The sequence below is a fragment of the Seriola dumerili genome, unplaced genomic scaffold (genome assembly GCF_002260705.1).
Source record: "Seriola dumerili isolate Sdu_G_001 unplaced genomic scaffold, Sdu_1.0 BDQW01000192.1, whole genome shotgun sequence".
Taxonomy (NCBI): domain Eukaryota; kingdom Metazoa; phylum Chordata; class Actinopteri; order Carangiformes; family Carangidae; genus Seriola; species Seriola dumerili.
The window spans coordinates 591,708-602,360 of record NW_019174447.1 but is presented as its reverse complement, the minus strand read 5'-3'; the positions used below and the strand labels follow the sequence as shown (position 1 = coordinate 602,360).

General features: G+C 40.6%; 1 protein-coding gene across 1 annotated transcript; it reads right to left on the bottom strand.

Moving 5' to 3' along the window:
* Positions 1-2,222: 2,222 nt before the first annotated feature.
* LOC111227955 (homeobox protein XHOX-3-like) lies at positions 2,223-9,325 on the bottom strand. The gene is made up of 3 exons (XM_022753708.1): positions 9,319-9,325; positions 8,805-9,028; positions 2,223-2,708 (listed from the first exon to the last, which is right to left on the bottom strand). Exons 1-3 carry the CDS (start codon positions 9,323-9,325, stop codon positions 2,223-2,225), a joined length of 717 nt encoding a protein of 238 aa, XP_022609429.1.
* Between the last annotated feature and the right edge of the window lie 1,328 nt (positions 9,326-10,653).

The window sequence follows — 10,653 nt, the reverse complement described above, 5'->3', positions numbered from 1 at the left end:
TCTTCTTATGGATCATCACTTCAAATAAAACACAGGAAAAGTGTACAATATGGACCTTTAACTGTGGACAGAGTGAGGCTAGCTGTTTTTTTTTATGCTACCTGGGCTAACCACATGTTCACTCCAGCTACATACTTGGACATGAACTTTTCATCTCACCCTCAGAAAGAAAGCTAATTCCTATAACTTTAAGTACATGTAAGTACATGCTGGAAGTAAAGGTTACTGTTGTATTTAGCATTTCCACAAGATTGTTTGACAATTTATTCAATATATTTTTTAACACACTTCAACACCTTCATTTCTGTCTAACATAATCATACAACTGAAACCCTGCCAGAAGCACACTGATATACAGCATCATAGTTAGCGTTTCCTGCCCTAACTAGGAACTTAATGTGCTCTTCAATGAAATGTAAACAGCTTCGAACTGTACTCTTTTTACCCTGAAATAGCCCAAGGTGTCAGTGAATGCCACTTAAAGTTTTACAGTTGTACAAATAAATAAAAGCAGTAGTCTGTAGTGTTACAGCAGAGAAAACAATGAAAAACCAACCAAACCCTGATATGTACATTAAAGGCTTCACTCAGTGTGATTGTGCTTTTGCGACCACTTCAACATATACCCCTGTGTTACTTTTTCCTGGTTAAACTCCCTAAAAAATAGAAAGATATATTATCTGAGTCACATCGAACATCCTTATACAAACTACTCTTTGCATTGTCTGTGTCCATTCTTTTTTACGCCGGCCAGGTAAATGTGATATCTCGGGAACACCTTGAGGGAACTGCTTCAAATGTGACACAAATGTTCATTTGGACTCAAGGATGAACTGATTAGATTCTGGTGATCAAAGGTCAAAGGTTAATGTTGCTGTGACCCTAATGTTTATCCCATTCTAATGAATTTGATATCTCAGGTACAGTTTGAGGGAATTTCTTAAAATCAGGCACAAACGTTTACTTGGACTCAAGGATGGACTGATTACATTTTGTTGGTCAAAAGTCAACGCTTTAATGTAAAGCTGTAACAATTAGTCGATTATATTATTGACAGAATATTAATTTGCAATATTTATAACCACCTGATTAATTGTTTAAGTAATCTTAAATTGAACCCTAGTTTACACTTAAAAATGTAATGCCCATCAGGAGCACTGTTGCTTTTCGCCTTTTTATACAAACCTGATGTCATTCACTTCTGCAGTACTTATACTGTGGACTTAAAGTGATAGTTTAGGTTATTTGACGTGGGGTTGTGTGAGGTACTTATCTATACTCAGCGTATTACCTTTTCTGTGGGTATTTTTTTTTTTAAAGTGACTAAAACAGGTTTGTGCGGATGGCTCCGTCCACAGCAGCTCCTCATTCAGCTTCTGTGCTGATGCTCCTGCTGCTTCTCTAGACTGGGAGCGCTCTGATCTGAATCTACTGCAGGTAATACACTGACTACAGATAAGTACCTCACACAACCCCACATCATATAACTTGAACTATCACTTTAAGGTTTCTCAAGGTGTGCTCAGACTGAATCCAAACCAATTTAGACAGGTCACTTCAAAATGAATGGAAACTGCATCCATGTGACAGCTTGAATGAGAGCATTGCTCTCGTAACCACAGCTATAACCAAGGACCCCTCTTCAGGAACATTACCAAGAATGAGAGAGAGACTGGGAGAATATAATAGAAAGACCTGAAGTTCGCGTTAAGAGTCTGAGCCATCAGGTTAACATTACTACAATTGCTACATTAACTGTTTGGGACGAACAAACGGTGATTGTACAAACAAAAGCAAAGTGAGACAAACATTTGTTTTGTAGTCAATCTGAAGGCATCTTTTTTGGGCTGGCAGTGTTAACCAAATGAAAATGAGTTCGATGTGTTAGCACTGGCAAAATAGTTAGTGTTCAGGCCGATAAAATGAACTTGTTAGTGGCACGGCTCTCCATTATGCTGCCAGTTTGCAGTGCCATGTGATTTTTGATGTTTTAGATAAGACCTTTGATTTGCGTGTTTCCATTTCCAGTGTTTTGAGGTGCTTTTGATGTGAGTCTCTTATTTAGAGTATTTAGAAAACACGACACTTTAGTGTATAGCAGTTGCCCCTCCTTGTCGACAGCATTGAATGAAGCCAAAGTGAGTATGCTGCTACTTGTGACAACTTATTTGTTTGCAGCAGTTTGACAACCTCGGAGATCATGGTGTAGTTTCCATCTGGATTTACACCATCTCTTCTGTCCACTCCACACCGGCAGGCTGGATGTTGGCCTTGAGACCACGGGGCTGGCTCAGTCCCAGTGCCTCCCCTCTGGCTTTAAGGAGTTGTTCTGGTCCCGAGTGCAGACAAAGGGGACAGGGGCACGAAGATGGATGGTGCACGATGCTGGCGGGGGGGTAGAGGGTTGCTGTCGTCTGAGGCAGCCCCCCAGGCCTGTTGTGGTACTGGAAGAAGCGGAGTGCATCCAGGGGCCTCATGGGTGCACTGTAGGGACTGTGAGCTGAGGATGCTGGCAAGGAGAGAGCCAGGGAGGAGTAGTGGTGAAGGGGGAGGTGGGGGAGTGGGGGCGGGATGAAGGGGTATGGTAAGGTGGAGGAAGAAGAGGCACGGCCCATCAAGAGTGCACCCAGGGGGTCGACGAGAGGGTGAGGCCAAGGCACGGAGTGTCTCTGGCGTTTATCCTTCATCCTCCTGTTCTGGAACCACACCTGGAGAGAGGGGATGGAGGAAAGGAGTGAGGAAAGAAACAAAATATGGAGAAAGTCAGAAAGGTGAGAAGGTGGAGTCGCCGTGAGTCTCCTCTGTGGAGAGAAAGTACTGAAGCATACATGGTCACAGCCACTCTCGATGAAAGTGAAGCTGTTCATAGAAGTCGACAGCAGTGGTCATGTGTTCAAACAGTACGGGAAGAACAGGCAGGAAGTAGTGTGACATTGGTGTAGCATTGGTGTGGCGCAGAAAAAGTATCAGGGAGGATGGATGGATGTACAGAGGATTTATGTTTCCTCCCAACATCAATTAGAGCGACTCAACATACAGGTCAGCGTGATATTTCCTGTCTTGTGTTCTAACTAATTACAGTACAACCACGTCATGACTGGACTGGACTGTGGACTAACAGGCTGGATGTGGTGACATCTACACTGCTAATGCACACATCCACGTCTTTTGTTGTTTTGTTATGTATAGAATTTACACAATTACAATGTTAACATGCTAATGTTTACCAGGTTATGTTAAAGTTCCTCCAGACATGTTTTAAACCATATAAAAATCCTCTCATATGATCAACATTTTAACATGGTTTTCCCACATTAAGGGTGAAAAAACTGGGTCAGAAGCTCATGTACTCTTACTTCCTATACATGGATCAGGCCTTGAGCCCCGCCCACCACCTGCTGTCTCCAGGTGGACAGGTGAAAGAGCAGAGGGTATCAAGATGGTGAGAGGAGGAAACATCAGAGAGACTCAGCCACATGGTTTAGCCTCAGTCAGACCCAGACTCAGATGAGGAGTCTGTTGAGACCAGAACCAGAGACTAGCAAATGGATTAGAACAGTTAGCGCAGTTAGCATCTTTTATTTGTTTATATTGTTTGTTAGCTTGTAACTCAAAGTGGCTGACACAGTGTTAGTTGTTGTGCTAACGCTAACTCTCTCTCTCTGTACTGACGAGGTTTCAGGTTGATTTAGCCCCGCCCCCCGTCCCCACAAGTTGACAGGATTGGTTCCTTAGGTTTGTGGTGTATGAAACCCTGGCAGTCTGAATCTGTGTTTATGAGACTGTCATTGGTTCACTGCAGGTCAAGGTGGAAACACTCAGTCATGGTGCTGATGATTATTTCACTCATCATATGTCTTGTGTTTTATAAAAACATCATATGTATGTTAACAAGGTTAAATGCTTGATTTTCATCAGAGGGGTCTTTAACATGTTCATGATCATTAGCATGCTAACACCTGCTAAGTAACACTAAACACAAAGTGCAGCTGAGGCTGATGGTAATGTCCTTAGTGTTGCAGGTATGTGGTCATAAACCAAAGTATTTAATTTAGACCTGATCACGGTGCCAGATGATAAGACGGGATCATCAATAAAAATGTAATTAAGCCTCTGGGTGTGTTGGATATCTATCTCAATGTTCATGATAATCCATCCAATATTTCAATCAAAAAAAAAAGTCAACCAGCTGGTGGAGCTGAAATAAAAGTTAAATGATCACCAAATCCTGTAAGATTCATCATGTGGGGAACATGAATGTGTGTATATTTCACAGCAATCCATTCAATTTTTGCTTTTCAATTTCTAAACATGCCAACCTGCTGGTGGTGCTACAGGTAATGTCAGGGGATCATCACAGTCATTGGGATACATTGTGTGGGAAACATGAATATTACTGTACTTACTACTCCTAATTTATGTAAATATTCCAATTGCATTACTCTGCAGCAGATTCCATTTCGCTTCAGTTCGTCACATTAATACAGCACTGATGTCTCCACCTTCTTAAAACTTTATAGCTGAGGCTGACAAGTTGTGTGTGTGTCTGTCTGTCCAGTCCTCAACTATTTTACTCACAGACTCTCCCGGAAGACTGCGCTTCTAAAACGTCAGGTGGTGGCGTTTACAAGGCCTCGCCTCGCATTCCTGCTCTTTCATAAAAGACTCTCCAGTAGTTGCCAAAAAGGTGGCTGCATTTACTGCATATTAAAGCTGCTGCAGTGGGTCAGTGGGCCTCTGCGTCAAATGTTAGATGCTGCTAAACCTGTCACTACTCAATCTCCTGCGCTGATTGAAATGACAAATAAGAGAAGAGAAGATGAAAAACTCACATTCATGAGAAATGTCAAGAGAGTGTAATCATGTAGGTGAGTAGCTGTCTCTGATTCTGTTTTGATCTGCTTGTTTTTGTGGTCTATAAGCAAAGAAACTGTGTGTGAACAAATGAGGTGAGACAATAGAATTTCATAAGACCTTAAAATCAGTGAAGGATGTACATTAGACACTGTTGTTGTTCCTTATGGAGGTAGAGCTAAAGAGTAATTATCTTAGCTTTACATATAGAGTAGAAGCAGGTGGTAACAATTAGCCTAGCCTTTCTAAAGGTCAAATATACACCTCTAATGCTTACTAAATAACATTTTGTGACTTGTTTAATCTGTCAAAAAAAGAAAAAAAGAAAAAAAGAAATGTAGAAATTATTTTTTGACACAGAGATGCTCACCAAAAAATGTTCCAGTATTTAACTTCACCTAAAACCACATGATTTTTACTCTTCTGTGTGTGTAAAGATTGGATAAACCATACAAAAATACACTAATTTGCTTTCCTACATTTTAACAGATACACCTGTTAGCTTTTTTTACTAGTGTTTGATGAGAACTCTCATGCCTGTGAGATAAATATGTTGCTGAAGCCAGCACATAGTTAGCTTAGCTTAGCACAAAGACAGGAAACAGAGGGAAACAGCTAGCATAGTTCTTTCCAGTCAATCAATTTCTCCTGCAAGCTCTTTTAAACTCATTAATGAAGACATGACATGTCTTTTGTCTAATCCTCCTTAAGAACAAAGTAGAAGAACACATTTTTTTTGTTTTAGGGAGGTAACCTGCTGGGCTTGGCCATCATCATTTAATTAGGGAGCTTTTGAAAAGAGCCAGGCTAAGGCCAGGAAGCATGCACACTGGATGCGTGGCGTAAGCGTGGTGGCTGTGGAATGTGTTGATTTTCATTTCGGCACACATTAACGGGTTAGAGCGAACACACTGGCTGTGTAACTGCGACGAGACGCAGAAATAGACACAGAAAAGACCCGTTGATGTCACAATCACACCATAGCAGCAACATGACATAAAACTGACACCTTCCACTATAGTTGTCTCTGTCTATCCTGAAGCTGAATATGATACATATTCTGCTACATACACATAGATATACATAAATATTTTAACCTTTTTAACAGCTTTTTAGCAGCTGCATGTGGAGACAGTGGCTGTTTAGTGACGTTTTCTGTCAAAAATAAATCAGAAAAGAATTAATAATGAATAGAAATGCAACATTCAGTAACCTGCAAACTCTATGTAGAGAGATAAAGCTGAGCACACACACACACTTGTGAGTCACAGCAGTTCACTGACATAGCCACCTCGCACATGCAACACAGGCAGTGTGTTCCTGCCATAACTGTTGCACCTGTATTCAGACTTTATGCTAAGCTAAGCTAACTGGCTTCTGGTGGTGGCTTCATATTACTTACTGTACAGACATGGTACACTGACACTGGTAATGATTTTCTCATTTAAATCTTGTTTATTAGAAAATTACCAAAAACATCTTCTAAAATGTAGAACTATTCTTGTAATTATGTAGCGGTGAGGTGTTGGTCAGTGTACTTTTGTATATTTGCCAGAGTCAGACATGCCAGCTGTTCTCTCCTTCCTTCAGTCTTAATGCTTATAGCTAAAGGTAAACATCTCTCGAGTCCAGCTCTGTACTCAGACATTTAATGTGGAAAGAAATCTAACAAGTGTATTTCCCAAATTGTTGAAGGATTTCCTTAAATTCTCTCTCCCCCTGCCTCTCCCTCCTCTGCTCACATATAAACCAGTGTTTTTAGCTTCAAACTAAATACAAGGTTTAAAAGAACTACAACCATGACAACAAAAGCATCTATGCAGAAATCATGTGGAGTAAAGATAGTTGTATTTTATGTTTCACCTTAAGTCCAGCAAGCTGATGTTCATGGACAGACCAACCTTTCATTGCACACTACCTCCACAACTGCTCACACGTATGCAGACTGAGGGAGACTGTCTAATGACAAGAGAAGTGAACAATCAAATACAAGCTTTGTGCAGGGATCCTCACATACTAACATTGTTGCAGCTGATCTTGGAAAAGAACAGGAAGGCAGGTGTGTTGAGACTGAAAGCAGAGACAGTGTTGCACTTTGTCTGATTAAAAGTAGTGGAATATAATAATCTACGGCCCTGCATTTGCCGTGTAATAGTTTCATTAAGCACAAATTGATTTAAGAATATGCACCATATAAAGACACTATCAGTAACATTTAAATACCACGTGCAGGAAACCTTTACAAGATCAGATAATATGGAAGGACCCACCTAAAGGCCTCAATTATAATTCCTTCAGGACACACACACGGACAGCTGCAGACACCACGTTGTTGATATTACACTTACTTCTAGTCTGCTTGGAGGAGCACATGGACACAACAAAGTGCTTACACCCTCTGATGATGAAATTTACCTAACACGGACCCTCGTGTACTTCCACATGCGGAAAGTATAACACTAAGTTACGGCCCTAATCATGTCAGGTCATGTTGTTGTGCTTCAGTGGTGCATTATACCATGTTCCAATACTAAATTACAATTTAAAATGACAAAATGCATTCTTGAATCTATCAATTTGAGTCATAGGTCTTTTTCACAGAAGACATTTGGACGTATCATAGTAGCAAATGTAAATAATGAATAAATAATGAATTAATGATGGTTGTTAGTGGGTTTTTGACTGTAGTGTAAAAGGGGCTGTACTGTTCATGCAGGCTCACTGTCATCCTGTCACGACTCGCCAGACACTTGAATACAACAGAGCCATCGTTCATGTTATACGTAACACCTGTGCTTTTCTTGTTATGACAAATAAACATGTCTGCTATGAAAAAGGACTATTCAGGAATTTCTAGTTATTACTTTTGACCTGATAAAGACTTAACGAAACAGTCAAAACTGCTAATATGTGGATCTTGAATGGAGATTGTTTTGTTCACTGCTGTTTCTAAGGTCAAACATCTAGAACAACAGAACAATTTTCATCTGCTGATGAAGACAGTGAGTAAAGAAAATCAGTCCATCTATCTATCTATCTATCTATCTATCTATCTATCTATCTATCTATCTATCTATCTATCTATCTATCTATCTATCTTAACACACAATAAACACACAAACAAATGAATTACCATACAATAAACCTGCACAGTTTCCCGTTTTGCTTGGTAATCCCGCCTGATTCTCACTGATCTATTCAACCATCTAAATCCCCCAGACCTGACTCTGAGCACCAGGAGTTAATAGCAGATGAAAGTATCATTCTAATATTAAAATACAGGTAGGTTGATGCTCTAACTGTATAAGCTACCCCTTTAAAACATCTCATATTGTGGATGACTGAACATTAATTGGTGTTGGAGATAATATGTGGAATATAATGATTGTTTTCATTTTGATGAAACCGTTATGCTACATGCAGACTTCATTTCAGCTGTGTTATGTATGAAAGATGAAACATGTTTCAGTCCATATTGTAAAGGCTAAAAATTAAAAATGTAGTTTTTTAATAGATTATCCAGGTAAAACACCAGTTTTCATTCACTTTAGCAAACAATGAGAAAATGAGAGAGCACAGACTCTAAGTCCAGTAAAGTGGATAGATAAAGGAGCTTCCATGACTTTCAAATCACTATCTAAGCATCATGCAACCAGAACATAACTTTAATAAAACATAAAAACAAGAGAAAGAGAAGTCCTACACTGTCCAATGTTATAGATTATTGATCTCTGTCACATTGTTATATATAGTTAATCTCTAACAATTCATAATTTAGCCACTGCATGAGTTGAAACTAATGGCTTCCTATAGGGGAAAGTATTCTGAAATGTATGACAGTAGCTAATATCATTAGTCCTTATAAACTTATTGGTTTTAGTGTAAAACATAGAAGAACTGCGACATGGCCCTTTAACCACGCTGACTGCAGGGCTGCTTCACCACTGTACCTTTATAGTTGTCTCTGGTAAATTGAGCGCCGTGGCCAGCTCGCACCGCCGGGGTCTGGACACATAGCTCTCCTTGCCGTACTCCTGCTCCAGTCGGGACAGCTGCTCTCGCGTGAACGCCGTCCGGTGCCGCCGACTCTGGTCGAGGAAGACGCTGCGCTGGGAGGGCTCCTGCTGCTCCTCCCCGGCCACAGCCGCCACCGGCGTCCGTCTGCCCTCTGCCACTGAAATGATGGATACAGAAGCGCGAGCTCACAGCAGGCACGTGGCACACTTTACAATAAGGCCTAATATTAATACAGCCTGTACCTGTTAGTGGATGTAGCTTTGTTATTATGTCCGATTAGGCGGCGAAAAAAAAGACTTCAAATAGATGTTTCTATGCTGTACGCTACAGCCTGTACCTGTAACTAAGACATTAGAAATACAACCAAACTTTGATAGTCACTTTTCTATACTTCTTAACCCTAATGATCTTCCTGGGCTCTTTATAGGCTCAAAAACGGATTCTGACCTGACATGTTCCAGGAAATATCAAACATAATATGTTTGCAGCCATGGTTAAATACAATAGATTTTTATGAACCTACACGCTCTACATCTGTGATTGGTGTTGACAGAATGTTTTTTACTCAGAAACTCCCTCTCCCAAATCCCAAATAAGTCTACGAAGAGTTTTATAACAGTTTGATGTTTGGAGTATGACTGTATAATAAGACAGGGCCTACTGTACAGCTCTTTATTACTTTGGCTGTGGGTGAGGTTTCGGCATTAAAAAGACATATAGATTTATTTGGTCCATTTAACGCATAAAGCATGAAAATGTCTTAATTTGGTGCAGTAATGTATGTTAATTTATGAATTTTGTCACGATAAAAAGTTTATGACAAATGGAACTACTTTTCTAAATATTAGGTCATAATATGGTCAGATGAAAAAAAACATGGAGGCTAATTATGTTTTTTACACATAGAGGAGTGGGGGTCTGTGGGACAATGAGGAAGTAAGGTATTAATCAAAAGTATAAATCATAAGGACATATTTCTGTTTCTCAACTGTTTAGAATATTTGGAAAATGTTTTTTTTGTAAAAAAAAGTAAAAGACTTAAAAGACTTTTGTTTTTTTTGTTTTTTTGTTGTACAAAACACAACATTAGGAATTGATTGTTTGGGTCTCAGTGATAACAAAGTTTGCTCAAAACGTTTACTCACGCATCAGGTTGTTTGTCTTTAAAGGTGTAGAAATGACAAAATTTCCCTCCGTCTTTTTCACGACGGTCCTGTGTTTCTTCTCCCCTCCAGGCCTGCAGGCAGCTCCGCTTCAGAGGCACCGGTGAAGATACTGGCCCAAGTCTCCTTTGACACTCTCTCACACACGCTTCATTCAGGTTTGTTCAGACACACAGGGAGAAGATGAGGTGTTTCTGTCCCAACAAACACCCCCTCCCTCCCCCCTCACGCCCCGCTACTGTCTGAGTTCCCCCGGGGCAGCTCTTCTCTCCTCCTCTGCCCCATCACCGGCGCTCCAGACAGGCCGAGGAGTGCTCGTCGGCCCGGCGCGGCGCCGCGGCCCGAAGAGGTGTTAAATGTGTTTAGGGGTAAAGCCTTTGGTCTCCGTCTCGGCCTTTGTACTTTTGTTATGGAGAATTAAAGACGTGCAGGCAGAGACAGCAGCCAGACCCTCATTGTGCTCCACCGTTTGATGTTTGGAAGTAAATCATTACAGGCCTAATGGCTCCAAATTGGCCGATGTGGAGCACTGTGCAGAGGACTTATTAATTACTATAATTATTATGGCTACAGCTGTCCGTATGATAGACCTATCATTCATTCTCAGTCTGGTTTGACA